Source organism: Halictus rubicundus, chromosome 4 (assembly GCF_050948215.1).
Source record: "Halictus rubicundus isolate RS-2024b chromosome 4, iyHalRubi1_principal, whole genome shotgun sequence".
Taxonomy (NCBI): Eukaryota; Metazoa; Arthropoda; class Insecta; order Hymenoptera; family Halictidae; genus Halictus; species Halictus rubicundus.
Genome location: NC_135152.1, coordinates 14,108,822 through 14,123,750, shown reverse-complemented (window position 1 = coordinate 14,123,750; position 14,929 = coordinate 14,108,822). Strand labels below are relative to the sequence as shown.

At 45.3% G+C, this 14,929-nt stretch overlaps 2 protein-coding genes across 4 annotated transcripts in view; one reads left to right on the top strand and one right to left on the bottom strand.

The window, feature by feature from the left end:
- The window catches only part of Timp (Tissue inhibitor of metalloproteases), a 46,709-nt gene extending 41,301 nt beyond the window's left edge, over nucleotides 1–5,408 (top strand). For both annotated transcript variants that reach the window (XM_076787040.1, XM_076787041.1), the window contains 4 exons: nucleotides 1,003–1,129; nucleotides 1,549–1,631; nucleotides 1,734–1,973; nucleotides 3,440–5,408. In XM_076787040.1, the coding sequence (XP_076643155.1) occupies nucleotides 1,003–1,129; nucleotides 1,549–1,631; nucleotides 1,734–1,973; nucleotides 3,440–3,661 (672 nt within the window). In that variant the 3' untranslated portion in view covers nucleotides 3,662–5,408. The remainder of the gene's footprint in view (nucleotides 1–1,002; nucleotides 1,130–1,548; nucleotides 1,632–1,733; nucleotides 1,974–3,439) is intronic.
- The window catches only part of Syn (synapsin), a 65,450-nt gene extending 50,732 nt beyond the window's left edge, over nucleotides 1–14,718 (bottom strand). Inside the window, exons 1-6 of one of the 2 annotated variants that reach the window (XM_076787007.1) lie at nucleotides 14,593–14,718; nucleotides 10,956–11,364; nucleotides 7,226–7,550; nucleotides 6,616–6,869; nucleotides 6,404–6,539; nucleotides 5,450–5,554 (exon numbers count right to left, since the gene is read on the bottom strand). In XM_076787007.1, the coding sequence (XP_076643122.1) occupies nucleotides 5,450–5,554; nucleotides 6,404–6,539; nucleotides 6,616–6,869; nucleotides 7,226–7,483 (753 nt within the window). In that variant the 5' untranslated portion in view covers nucleotides 7,484–7,550; nucleotides 10,956–11,364; nucleotides 14,593–14,718. Of the gene's footprint in view, nucleotides 1–5,449; nucleotides 5,555–6,403; nucleotides 6,540–6,615; nucleotides 6,870–7,225; nucleotides 7,556–10,955; nucleotides 11,365–14,592 lie in introns of those variants that run through there. The other variant, XM_076787008.1, reaches the window with a different exon arrangement.
- Between the last annotated feature and the right edge of the window lie 211 nt (nucleotides 14,719–14,929).

Here is a 14,929-nt window from a genome sequence, read left to right as displayed (position 1 = left end):
TAAAAAAAGGTTCAAGAATATCGATACATTACCAGGAAAGTATTAAAGAGTGAAATAAATGACTACAATTCTTCTTCCGCATGGAGGTCGGCAATTTCCAATGTTTATCTTACATAGCAAACGTGGTTGCACAGTGAACGCAGCGCGCTTCCCTTCCAGCAAATTAATGACAGTAGGTTACCCTTTACGAGCACGTACTCGCGCAAGTATATAGTGCAGGATGAAATACCTAATCGTCGTGCCGATATCAACAAGCCGGAGCTTTCATCCGTTCAACTTTCGTTTATTCACGACGCCGTAAACGGGCGTTTATCGATCGTTTCCAGGAATTCGCACGTAAATTCGGATCTGCTCCGTATCGGCGCGCGAAGGATCGAATAAATTTGCATTAACGAGGACCGTAGGTGGGCACAGCCGAGATACCGGACTTAGATGGGCCAATGACAAATTGAAATTAGTTGTTTAAGGGATTGCCTGATTCATTGGCTGCGTTCGCCGGTGAGGAATCCGCGACGAAGAGAGAGAGAGAGAGAGAGAGAGAGAGAGAGAGAGAGAGAGAGAGACAGAGAGAGAGAGAGAGAAAAATAGCGGAACACGCATTCTCGGCTTAACGAGCTTGTTCCGCGTTCGTTAAATAGAGTTATACGTTTCCTAGCATCGGACAGGTGACGGCTGGGTTTGAATCATTCGGACACGCATAATCGGATTTCGAAGACGAATGGGTCCCCACTGGCCCCGGGAATCGTTTTGTCTAACGCCAGTCGTTAGATCTCGAACGCATCCTCTTTGCGAAATTATTATTAATAGACTGCGAATTTTCTATTAGAGATGAAACCAAATTATTGTACGGGCAACAGACAACTCTACGGAGGAGTCATAATTCTTTTCGTATTACTGTTGTTCTCCTAACTGTGTTCGATTCAATCAAAATTTTACACATTATTTTTCCACGATCGTTCTGCTGTCTTTTCTCTGACAATTTTGATTTCTTTGTGTTCGCAGATGTGGCGGTTAACATTTTGGACGTATTTCCTGCTAATCGCGTTATCGCTAGCCCCAGTGCAAAGGGTTCTCGCGTGCACGTGCATGAGAACTCATCCTCAATCTTTATATTGCAATTCAGATTATGGTACGTATTATGTCACTCTTCGAAACAGTAATTTTATTGTGGACTATGTCTTAGAAATAAGCGAAGTATCGAGAAGCTGGATCTTCGAAAAGTGAATTACACGTTCACTAGGGCACAATTTCAACGAAATATATTAATAGATTAGTTTATTTCATCCTCAATCTTTATATTGCAATTCAGATTATGGTACGTATTATGTCACTCTTCGAAATAGTAATTTTATTGTGGACTATCTCATAAAAATAAGCGAAGTATCGAGAAGCTGGATCTTCGAAAAGTGAATTACACGTTCACTAGGGCACAATTTCAACGAAATATATTAATAGATTAGTTTATATAACGATCCTGAGCTTCTATACGACTTGGAGAACCGTGGAACAGAAATTCCAAGATTGTTTATCGTTGTGCTATTTTTCCAGTCGCCGTGGTGAGAGTGAAGAGCGTGGAGACGAGGAACGACATACACTTGGCCTACCATGTGAAAGTGAATAAAGTCTTCAAGGTTCGTAAGTCTAAGGGAACTGTTCGAATTTTACGAGCGACGTCGTTCGGAACCGATTTTATCGGCCGGTTCGATTTCTAATACCAGAACACGTTTGATTAGGATCGGAACACCGTGAATCCCGTCAATTTCCCGAGACGGGAGATTTTATGGACCATGGCCGAAGACTCCATGTGCGGCGTCGTTCTGAACGTCGGGGAAACCTACGTGATAAGCGGAATGATCAGGCAAGGAAGAATGATACATGTATCGTTATGCGGCCTGCATATGCGATGGTTTGAAGTGCCGCCCAGACAACGGAAAGGCTTCAGAGGCCTCTTTCACCGTGGCTGTGCTTGCGACGTAAGTGAAATGCTATGACGCCACTTTCTCGAATTCATGCTTGACGATGCCGGCGTTTATGCGAGTGTCCCGTTTTCAAAAGCTGTTTCCACAACAGTCGGAATTAACCCTTTGGACTCGAGTGACAACTCTGAAGCGCCACTAAAAATTGTTGTGGCACTATTTCAAAGAAATTACAAAAAATATTACAAAATATTTGTTACGTTGCAAAATTTGTATTCAATAGATTACTGAACATTTAAATATTATATGTGGAAATCGGATCAGCTTCGTATGAATAAAATGAAAATATTCTAAGACGGAAGAAAAATTTTGCTTTAGAATTCAAATAACGCCGAGTGCAAAGGGTTAAGAGACAAATCTCCTTCGTCGAGTGAAAGATTTTTAGCTGAAAAATTCAGGGCATATTTCCTACTATTATATTTTGGAAGATTGAAAATGTGTACGGAGAGATCAACTTTCCTAAAAATTATGAATTCTATCGTTCCTTATAGTCGAATGACTCAGCTGAACGATTTTATTCGTCCGATCGAAATTATTCGGAAACAGTTGCCGCCTACATTGTCTGCCCTGACAAATGTGGCCATTTTCGACCACGCGCGAAACCGAAATTTCAGAATAATATGAATTGCGTAGATGTTGAGACACGGGGGCGCTTCCTACTTCTCAAAACAACGGAAACCGTTCCTGCTTTCAAACTATTGACAAACCGTGAAGCTTAGTAGATCTTTGAAACATTCATGAAAAATCTCACTTTGATTTACTGATCGTCCCACTGAGGTATCCGCAAAGCTATAATTGGATTTCAAGGAAGCTCGCCGAGACAGATTGATAAAATCAATCTTGTTCGACCGTAAATTAATTATTAGTTGTTAGCATCGCTTCGATCGATGGCGGTTATTATCGACGGTGACATAACAATCAGTTTTAACCAATCATTCGATGCAAGTCGATATTTAAAAAGCAAATAAAGCCGTGTTACCATCATCGGCTCGAATAAGTAGATACAGACGGCATCGAACAGACACGCTAACCAGGACTCATTGGAACGCACATAAAACATTCCTGATTCACAAAAAAATATATGAATCCCCTCATCTTAATCATTTTCACAGATATTTGTTTGTGCTTTTAAATTTTCCATAATATTAACGAAAATATATTTTTAAAAGACAGAAATCGTGACTTCAAAGGACTAGAATTCTATAACAATATTTAGTATGAAAAGTTATTTTCAAAAAATGACCAATTTGTAGAAATTTCACTCACTCCTGCTACCATTAAATTCCCGATGTAACTCTGATAATTTGTCCGTTTAAATGAACCTTTGTGACAGTTTCAACTCCTAATACCTAGATTTCTTTAATTCGGGGGAAATAATTCCGAAAGAACGCGAATTGCGACCGGAAGCGTTAAAAATGATAATTTTCGTGGAGATGAAGTTCTAACAATTGTTTGTGTTTCAGGTGCACTATACACAGTGGTGGAGGAAGGGCGAGGATCTGGATCTCGGCGGAAGGAAGCAATGCTTGTGGGAGAGCGAGCCAGGTCCTTGCCACTGCCAAGAAACATACGGCATCTGCTTGGCCTCGCCAGGTGGGTGCTCCTGGGCTCCGTCATTGCCTTACAACAACTGCATCAAGGAGCACCAACAGAAACGCGAGCAGCAGAGGCTGTTGGAGCCTTAATAAAGCCGGCTGCTCTGAGGACAACGCGCTTGGTTGTACAGATAGAACGGATACCGATCACGCTGGCGGAAAACGAGAACCACGTACGCTCCCGAGAATGATGAACACCCTTCGAAGAACTTGCTGCCAAGTGGATTGGATGTGTATTTATTTATTCCAGACGTAGCGTTAGTTCGTTGACCATTCGCGTTATTCATCCTCCGCACCCGCGTCACGTTCTATTTATTCTCGCGTTTTACCAAAAGTATTAATTGGAAGGTTGTGTCAGCGAGTACAAAAGCCGGTGTCGCCGGTCAGCACGCGGCCCGGTCGAATCATCGGAATCATTGCACGCTGCCGCTGAAACTGCGCTGTCGCCGAACAATGCGAACGGACGAAATTGAAAACGAAAATATTTTTCGTTTCTCTCAACGTCCACGTTTCAAGATTCGCAGTTGATTAACGCTAGAACGACCGGAGCGGTCGAAATGACTGGTTCCTAATTTTTTCTTTTACTATTACTGAAATTGTAAAAATGTTTTCGTCGGAAATTTTTTAACGAACCTCTTCATTGAAGCTCATATTACGATAAAAGTTGTACGAAGGCTGAATGGGCACGGTCTTGTCACTGTTGCGAAGCAGTATACGTCAGTCGCATTTATTGCTCGGTCGTTATAGTGTGAACCTAGCATGTTCGTCTAGGAAACGCAAAACTTTCATCGGCAGTGTACGCAACGCATTTGCTGGCAAACTGTGTGGCTCGCGGCGACACGATAAATTTCGAAAATGTTCCGAGGCACGACGGCGTTTGTCGGCACGATCTTTTTCGCCGTTCGGTCGTTCGATGCACTCTACCCGCTTTTAACGTTTGAATAATTGAGGACGGGATGGGCCGGTATTCGATACACTCGAGGAGAAATTATTAACCGGCGGAGAATTATTCATGAAGGAGAGGAGCCTCTCGAATCTTTGAGCCTCCCGTTCGAGCCGACGTCGTCGGCCTCGTTTCGTTTAATTAAACAATTTGGCCAGGACGATCCGCAATTGAAATCGACCGAAACCGCGTCTCAAAGTTGAAGGGAAGAGTAAAGCGAAGCGTACTCTACAATCAATTGGCTATACTTTAGTTGTACATATAGGCTATTAATGTATATTACGCATTTTTAAATTATTCTTATTGTTTCTTTCGTTCCCGCGCACCCTGGACGCGTGTGCGTGCGTGTGTGGGTAGAAGAAATCGCTGAAAGCTATTTAATAATTCTTGGTATAGAGTATAGGCACGGAACTCTGAATAAAGAGGCGATCGTAATGAAATAGTTTCTCGTTTGTCACGAAATTTCGACGGTGTGTCGTCGCGAAGCGGGATCCTGAACGATCATTCCTCGTTTCTTTTCGTTGCGACGGAAATCAATTAATTATCATTTGTACAAAGTTATACGTCGCCCGATTATTCAGAGAACGTGCGCCGGGCGTCGTGCTAGAAGCGTAATCGATTAAGTTCTGTATTTGTAAACGGTGTCTGAGGCGCGATCGATCGTGATGACATCGTCGCGATGATAGCAACGAGGAACAGAGCCCCGGACGGGGGCTGAAAATTTAGTACAAAATGCTAAACGCGCGATACGAAGGGAGTTAGTCGGCATTTCCTAACACAGAGAAACGTATGTACGTTAAGTCGAGATGTATTCTAGTTTAGTTCTTCCATTTGATAACTTTTGTAAGTATTATATATCACTTGAACGATGAGAAATAAAGGGAGAGAACGTAACCGCGTCCGATCGTCCCGTCGGGATAAAGTCTCTGACTCACCATTTCACGATGATTCGGGTAGAATGTCTGCTCGATCAGGGGGAAGTTGTCTTTCCCCAAACGACGCTGGAGCCCCAGCAGATACGCGAACACCCACGGCTTGTCCTGCGAGGGGAAAGTTGATTAATAACGTTCCATTTCAATCTTTCATTTGTTTCAACCGGTGACGTCACACGGTCTCGCTCGTTTGCAATTCTTCCGAGAGAAATGACTAACGAACGTCCGAAAAGATACGCATCGCTGGATCGATGAAATTAAATATTTAACCCTTTGCACTCGAAGCCATTTTAACTCCAAAACGAAACATTTCTTCCGACCTACAATATTGCCCTTCTATATATATATATTTTTTTGTATGTTATACATACGAGAATGGTGCAACTTACTCGTACAATACCGAAATGTTTACTAATTTATTAAATACAAACAAATTTAATAGTGTAGAAAATATTTTGGATAATGATACAGCAATTTTTAGTGGTGCTTTACAGTCACCGTTCGAGTGCTAAGGGTTAATAGTGGGGAAGACACAGGAGTACAAGGAGCAATATTGAAAGATCTGCTTAACTAGTAGACCGAAAGTATAAAATTGCTATTAACCCTGTGACCTTCGATTGATCCGTATATCCAAAATAATATACATATATTTCTTAAGTAACAATACTTTCCTCCAACCGGGAAACTACCTCGGAAAAAATGTGGGCACGATGTACCAAACAATAATTACACAGTCGTTTTATACGAGTAATCGTTGTTGTTGGAAAAAACATTAGGTATATTATTACAATGCATCTGGCAGATGGTGCATGATATTTTTTTATTCACGACCCGTGACGTTTTCTAATCCAGGATCAGTTCCATCGATTCCCCGTGTCACATGTAATCGTAATTTATTTTTCCTACGCTCGCGACCATGTGGATGCACGTTTGCGTTCACGAATAATGAATATTCACCTGGAAGTTGTAAATCGCAGTAAGATTGTTAATACTCGGGACACCTCCGTACATCAGACCGAGAAGGAGGTTCTTGTAGTCTTCTCCTGCGTCCTTCAAGTTCTGTCGTATCAGGACGAAATCTGGTTTGAAGGATCTGCGAACGAATTTAGTCGTTCAGCCAACGTGTTTCGTTATTATAAAAAGTAAAATAACAGACAATGTTAGCTAACCGGATCACTTTGGTCCCGTTACGATAGACTGCCATAGACACCACGGTGCCAGCCTCGCTCGCTGTCAACGACAATTCCCGAAACTCCGCTTGCTCCACGCGGATCTCGAAATCCCCGTGGAGTCTACGGCCCCGGAAGTACTTGCTCCAGTCGGTGTTCTGATCGTCGATCACAAGGAGTGTGAAGCATCGCTCTTTGTTGTACGACGGGCCCCTCGTCGCGCCAGACACTGCTGCTCCAAGAATGGACGCACCCTAAACATAACAACCGGAAAGGGATGATCTAGGTGTCACAAAGTTGATATCAAAGAGATACATCAATGCCTCAATATATGTGAAAACTTCTGGTCCCAGATGTTGTCCAAAATTTGCCCCAAGAAATGTCCCATTCTGATCAGAAAAGTGTCACGAAGTGAACATTAAATATAGAAATAAACTAAAAGAAAAGGAAGGTTTTTCATGGGATTAGTATGGTGATCCAGCTTGTGGGATCCTCGAGGGCGTTGCTGTAGTGGGGATACATTTTTCGCGTATATCGTGCAGAACTTTGGCACATATGTGGAGGCATTACTGTAGAAAGGAAAAGATGTTTGTGGAAATGGTCAAAGCACCTGATCGCGAGCAGCACCGGTCAAGCTCTGCACCCTCTGGAGCAAGCTCTCCCGGGTCTTGGCCGGCGACGAGGGCGCGCTGGTGGTCCTCGATCCTGGCCTCAGGTTGAGGCTTAGATCACCGCCGACAGGTTGAGGAGGTCCAGGTGGAGGTGCTCCGGGCACAGGTGGCTGGCTAGCAGGTGGAACAGGGGTCGGCTGTGACTGCAACGGTCGTTCTGATGCCGCTTGATACGATTGGGACGAATCCCTGGCCATGGAGGCCAGCCCGGAGTCTGTGCTTGGTTCATCGTCTAGCTCCGAGCTTAAATCCCCTGACGAGAACCTGGAAGACAAGCTAAGATGGTGGCCGTGACAGTGACAATCGGTCGGATCGTTCCCGGTGGTTTCACGGCTGTGTGTCGTGTGTTACTTGATTTTTGTATAGTCTTTTTCGGTTGGTATTGCTCGTGGACGTAAACTGCACATCGAACAGCCACAGTGCGCTTGGGGGGATGTTTTGGCATGGATCGCGTCGACGATGATGGACGATTATTGCTGAATTGTTGCGGCTTGCATGCGTGACAGGCGACGACACATTTTCGGTTCTGATGCGGACAGCGATCGCAGGGTCTTTTTCGCTGGCGGACACACATCGCTCGCGATGTTATGCGGAGTCATGGTCGCTCGTGCTTCGTGAAATGGGAACGATGGACCCTAGCGAGATGGACAAGTTCGCCGGCATACACTGATTGTCATGGATGTGGAATTGATTCTTGATTTCTGGTCAAAGGGTCAAACACGAATGGTGTTCCTCTAGTTAGACATGTAGACACAATCATTTGTGTAAGGGAATCAGGGATGGACTGAGAAGAAAGGGAAGGGAAGGGGAGGGAATCTCGGAAGAAGAGAGCAGGAGCTAGGTAAGGAAAGGATCCAGGCAAAAGCAGGATCTAGGGAGGCGAAGGGTCCGGGGAAAGGAGAGTCTAGGTAGGGGAAGGGAAGCGACTAAGGAAGGGGTGAATCCGAAGAATGGTAGGGCCCAGGGAAGGGAAAATCTAGGAAGGGAAGATGCAAGGAGCAGGAAGTGAATAAGGAATCTAGGAAGAGGAAGGATCTAAGGAACAGAAGGGGAGGGCAGGAGCTAGGTAGGGGAAGAGAGCAGGGAATTTGCGGAGAGAAGGGAAATACACAGGGAGGGGAGGATGTAGGAGATGGGGATTTCAGGAAATGGGCGAATGTAGGTTGGAGAAAGGGAAGATCCAGGAACTCTTTCCTGGAGTAGGGAATCTAGGTAGGGAAGGGAAGCGCCCAGGGAAGGGGTTGATCCAGGTAGGAAAAGATCATGGGAAGGGGAGTAGACACTAGGGGGAACTAGACCCTAGGCGAATCTAGGAATGGGAAAAAGGGAGCGTTCCTGGAAAGGAAGGGAGAGGAGAGGGGAGTAGAAAATTTAGTGACGGAAAGACGGACACGATCCAGGAAAGGAAGACGAGGCGTGATGTCGATCTGAAGAAGGGTGGAGAAGAGTCTAAGGAAGGGAGAGGAATAAGGAAGAGGGATGGGAATGGAGGGACGTCCACGTGGGTCCATTAGGGTCGATCAGGGCCCATAAAGCGGCTACAGGCAAAAGCCCTCCTAGAGCTGTTGAGGTACGAACTCCCGGGACTCTTCTGAGCTCCCGGAGGGTTCGTTGTCCCCGGCAGCTTTCGAGGAACTGACAATTTTTGGCAGCACACCTCTATATATAGTTCTGTATAATAGCCGTTGATCTATGGCACCATAATGGTCTTGTGACCATCTGAGACTGTACCACAATGGGTCCACTAGAGTTTTATTAACACAGCCGTTAAAAATCCATTCATCAGGAGAGGATGTTGTAATCGATTTCCGATTTCTATTGAGTCTCATCGACAATACTATTGCGGTTTGTCAATGACGGTATTATAGGCGACAGAAAAGTACGTTAAGTGATTGATAAAATGTGTAGAACGATTCCAAAGCTTCTGACAGTCAGCGTATGCTACTCGACAGCTTACAAAATCTCTGGAATAAATAATTCAGAACGAAGACATTGGAGTGCATCTGATAAGCTTCGCAGTTACATCATAATCGAGATCGAATATCGAAACGCTGCGAGGTTGCTTTATATTCGTGCTCTATTCCTGGGTCGCATGAATATGAAAAATGTCAAGAGGTTCAGGCGGCGGTGATCGTACGATATCGAAAGCGAATTTTTAAACAGTCGCATGCAGGAACAGAATAGATCCTTAAATAGCTGCAACAATATATTTCATCTTTCCCGGTTCTGATTAAAAGCCGGTGTCATAATTAAATGAAGCTGTCAATTAACCTTATCAGTTTTCCTATCGGCCGTTCGTGAAACTCGTATAATACGATTAATTATAGCCGAACGGAAGAATCAGATAACCGCCCCTCTTAAACGAACGAGCAATTTATCGACCTGTATGGTATATCGCGTCGCGAGTCACAATCGACTGTTCTATTAAATCAACTTTTTATATCTATTTATTACTGCTGCGAGTCATTACCCTGCGCTTTTTACAGATTCCATGAAACATTAATCGAGACCGAACAATATTTTTAATTCGATTCCTGTCCTACCTTAAATTTAATTCCTGCTACACGATCCACTGGTTATATTCACAATTATGTTCGTTGGGAGTATTGGCTCGACAAAACCGAAGTTACAATCAACCATTATCACAGAAACGGAATTATCACCTAAATTTGAAACGATCAAAGTGTCAACGCAAAATGATAGCTGAACAAAACCCCTTAAGGGGCCGGTCTCCGTAGATTCCCGATAAGGTAGAGCGACTACATTACCGTCAAAAATGGTTTTACGTGCTTCAAGTTTTCGTTCTTAAATAAGAATATAAATTTGGGAGCTTAGAAATTTGGGTGCTTAGAAGTTTGGGGAGGTTAGAAATTAGGGAGCTCAGAAATTTGGGATCCTAGAAATGCATCCTAGCATTTCTAGTCTATCCTAGCATTTTTATGCCATTGGATGAGTTTTCTGGATGAAAGCTTGACCAGCCCGCACTATAAAATATCTCCAGTCACAAATTCAGTTATAATTTTTCTTGATTCTCTGCGAAATAAAGCGAAAAACTTGAAGCACTGGCGTCAGAATTCATAATATCGATAATACAGAGCAAACAAATGTGACAAGTTTAGTCACAGACTTGAGACCCGTCGGATCAAGACCAAGTTGGATCTTAAGTCTGTGTCTGTGAATGGAAATTATTAATTAAAAAGTCACGTGACAACCCCGGGCCCCTAAGTTGCAAAGAAAATTTTGTCCAGCTAACTGCTATCTCTGGTATCTCTCCGGACACGGTGCATCGTCATTGGAACAGTACGTTTTAATATCTGGCACGTTCGCAGAGATTCAAGTCCCAATAAAACTCGCGCATAAGCAGCCATCTCTGCGGGACAGAACGCGACGCGACGGTTCCCAGAAACGACGCTTACGCAGCAATTATGCTACAAGATTTCCCAACTACAGAGGCTCGCTAAGAATTCCCGAGATAGCTAAACCGATACAGACTGCTCCTCGAGGGCACGGCATTCATATTGCGGCGATCCCGAGCGTCGCGCTTCTGAATTCCTCGGGTCGCCTCCGCTGCGCTGGTTAGAGGAATGTTCCGCGGATTCCATCGAGCGGTTAGCGGTGTTTTGCGCATGCAAAGACAGCGTTGCGAATCGCAAAACGGACGGCACTCACCTCCGTTTCAGGTAGTTAACATTGGAGGTGAAGGACTGCCGAAAGCTGGAGAATGAAATGTTGCCGGGTGAAGGAGCTGTACCACAGTATTTGGCGCAACCGCCGCGGCCGGTAATCTTGCTGGTTGGCGCAGACTTCGTCTTCCAGACGAAAACCGCCGGTTTCCTGGTATCAGCTTCGCGTCGATCGCGATCGCGACCTTTTACCTTGGACCCTTCGGCTGATTAGGGTCCGGGGAGCGAGGGTTCACGGCGCCTAGGGTTGCTGCCGGTCGTTCGATGATCAGCCGATTCGATGTTTGCGTCTCTCGTCGAGTTGCAGAAGAAATTTCAACGTAAGATAAAACCCGAAAGGAAAGGATGAAATAAGAGAGGTGAGGAAGGAGAAACTAAACAATCCAAGTTGAAATCTGCAAGAACAAACCATGGACACTGTTAATGAAACGATCTGTTTCCTTCAAGGTCGCCTGTTTTAAGGGTGCACATAAACACGACCGATACATATCCCTTTATAGCGATAACAGACCGAATTTATTCAGATTTCATACGATTTTTATGGTAATACGTACGCAAATAAAGGAGTATGCTAATACCGATAGTAAAAGAAAAATCCGATATCCATCATTCTGACAGGTTCGGTACTTCTAGTGCTAGAACCTTGAAGAAAGTGCAAAACCTTTTGATGTCAGACTTCGATGGTCTCTTTTATTCATGTTTCAGCGATGTTTATACATTTTTGGAGAGACGAGAAATCGTAGGCGATTGAGGAAAACTGTCTAACACATTCTGATTTGTTGGAGTTTAAATTTATTATGAATTGGGACAAAATATTGATTTTGTATAATTGTGCTCCTAGCTAGTTCGAACCCATTCATTTTCCGTTTACTAGACCTTACATAAACCTAGGAAATGTGTACGAAAAACCACAAACGCGCATCAGAAAGTCAGCACACCGAACGACGAAATTTCGAAAGACCTCCGACGATATTTTCGAAGCGCAGCGAAACTGGGCGACCGTCGAATGAAAAATTAATTGGAGACCCGGTTCTTGCGGCGTCCCACAAGTATTCTCTCTCGTCGGATCCCAGCGAGCATTCAACCGATGAAAGATAGCAGCAAACATCTTTCACAAGAGGCGCTCCTCAGACCGTGATAAAAATGTCTCCGCGTATTCTTTATGCGCGCGGGATGAAGACCTCTCGTAGAAATTTAGCACAGGCAAAAGTAGAGCTTGATATCCCGCTGATCGATAACCGGCGCACTTTCGCAGCGTGGCTCTGCACGCCGGAGAATTTTTTCGCGCGACCCGGCTCCCGTGTTTTTCTTTTCCTCCTCGACAACAATGATTTCGAGCCGGCCGGATTATTGGATTGCGATCAAGAACGCCGATAACGAGTTGGCCGGCTCTCGTTGGCTCCGCGAACCACCGGAACAAGAGATAATTGTTTCCGCGGAACGAAGGCGGGGTGAAACAGCAATTTGCACACGCCCGAAGCAATGCCGCTTTTCCAGTCGCATGCGATTCGCGATTTTTCGAACAATTCCGGACCACACGCAACCCTGCACTGTGAAATCCCTCGAAACGAATTTACATCCGCTACGTTCGAGGCGTAGGAACTCGACGGAATTTTCTTTTTCCGTGTCGTCGCCGATTCCCGACGACAGCAGCGCTGAACTTTAAATCAACGCGGCTCCACACCGTGGCGAGCCGCCGGCATTCAATTAATTTCAAAGACCGCGAACTTGATTGAATTTCAAATGAGTCCGCATGAATTCCAAATCCACCGATTCTTCGCCGCGACACGCGCAACTTCCCGAAATCGGCTTTCCCCGTGCTTTCGTCGGATTACGCGGCACGGTGAAAGCGATACCCGTGAAACTCGATACCGATCGATTGGAGCTGCTCGGTTATTTCTGATTTTAATCAGGCGCTCGAGACACCGAACCGATGACAGTGATGCACAGCCGCGGCGCGGTTTGACGAGCACGGTTCTTCAAATCGATTGGTTCCGCGACACACCCTTTTAAACTCCTGTTTAAACACTGGATCGCTGGAATTCGATATTCGTCCGATTCTACGAAATTCGGCTGGTGATTTTTAAATTTTTCATCGAAGTTGTATTTTCATCGCACTACTTACAAAAAATAAAGTAGTGCGAGATAAGATGGATGTACGAATTTCAATTAGTTTTGGAAATGTTACTAGACTGGCAAATTTATCCACGCTTTCTGCAGGGCGTTTGGCTTAGACTTCAGTAATAATCGATGACGGAAGAGTCCCTAGGTGTTAGGAAAGGGCAGGCGCATTGACCGCCCAAAGCTGCGCATACAGAAACGTTATGTACACGGCAGCGAGCTATTCTTGTGTCGAAAACGCGAACGGGAAAATCGAAACGCGTTGAACAATCGTTCCTATTCGTCGTACTTCTTTCAAACAACATTTTCTGACAGCCGAACCCTTTCCATATTCAATCATGTTTCCCTCACACGATTTTAGCTCAGAAACGTTACGGCGGTGAGTCAGTCTCGTGACCAAGTCGCTCATCGTCGACAAGAAAATCGAACGGTGATAAACAATGGTTCCTATTAATCGTATTTCCCTGAAACAACAATTTCTAACAGATCAACCGTTTCAATCATATTTCTCGTACACAATTTTAGCTCAGAAACGTTACGGCAGTGAACTGAAACGTGCTAAACAATGGTTCCTATTTCTCTCAAGTTACATTTTCTGGTAGACGAGCCCTTCCCACTTTCGATCATAGTCTTCACACGCATTTTACTTGGAGACCTTCTGTAACAGGCAGTTAGCCTCGTATCGTAAACGAGGAAATCTAATATCAATTGTACTTCTCTGAAACAACATTTTCCGACAGATACAAGCTTTCTACTTTCAATTTCACGTACACGTTTCATCCGAATTTAGCAGAACGCTGATACCTGCCAGCACTTGAAAGAAGAAAATTCCACGCGAACTATACCAAATGAGACAAAGTCGTTAAATCAGTCGCGAGGAATTGGCGTAGCGGTCACGTGAAAACGACACGCGAACCCGCGTGAACAATCGCTGGTCGTCGGTTCCGGCGGCAGGCTAGTGTGCCTGATCGATCAGCATAGTGTTGCTATCATTGTGCTCCCGCGTAAATTTAAACCGTGCAGAATTCGAGCGAACGGTCGCGCGACCGAGCGTGCAGCGGTCGCAATTGACCGAGGTACACGTCTCACTGAACCGAGAAGCCCGTAAGTCTCGAACGCGAATGAACCATCACAATCTCCTTAACTTGATTCAATTAAAAGTGCGGACCGGGGGGTCGTAAGTCAACCGAAACGGTCCGCAGGAGGCGGCCGGATAATCGAAAATCAATCCCGAGGGCTGTTCACTGTCCCGCACGATGGTTCCAATTCACCGGGACCCTGGGGGGACCATATCGGAGTCCTAGGCTTCGCAAACGGTACCCGTGGAACGTAGTACTCGGTCCTATAGCACGAGGAGAGAACGATCGACGAGTTATCCGAAATACCCTGTACACGTCGGAGGACCCTGGCGACGAACCCGTGTGTCCCGGGTGCTATTAGATCCACCCGTAAATTTACGTCTTAAATACACTGGGCAAGATCTGAGAAAACTCGGTACTCACCTGTGTCGCGTGCGTGTACTACCCACTAGTTTGCCGGCGAAGCAGTGAGCCTCAGCCGAGGATCGCGAGGGTGTTACCCGGAGGGTTTGCGGGTCGATAGGTTCGCGCGTGCGTGCTCCTTATCATCCCCCACCGAGCCTTTCGGCGAGCTAACGACGACGGGGAGGAAAAGGGAACGAGCCCCAGTGTTTCCCGATATGCCTGGTCCCGGCCCGTGTTTATACAGGGTGACGTCGCTCGATGCGCGTCAAACACGCTCCACCTGCTGGCCGACTGAAGATGAAACGTCAGGCTACGCCGTATAACACGGTCGCGCCTTCATCGAGCCGGCACCCGG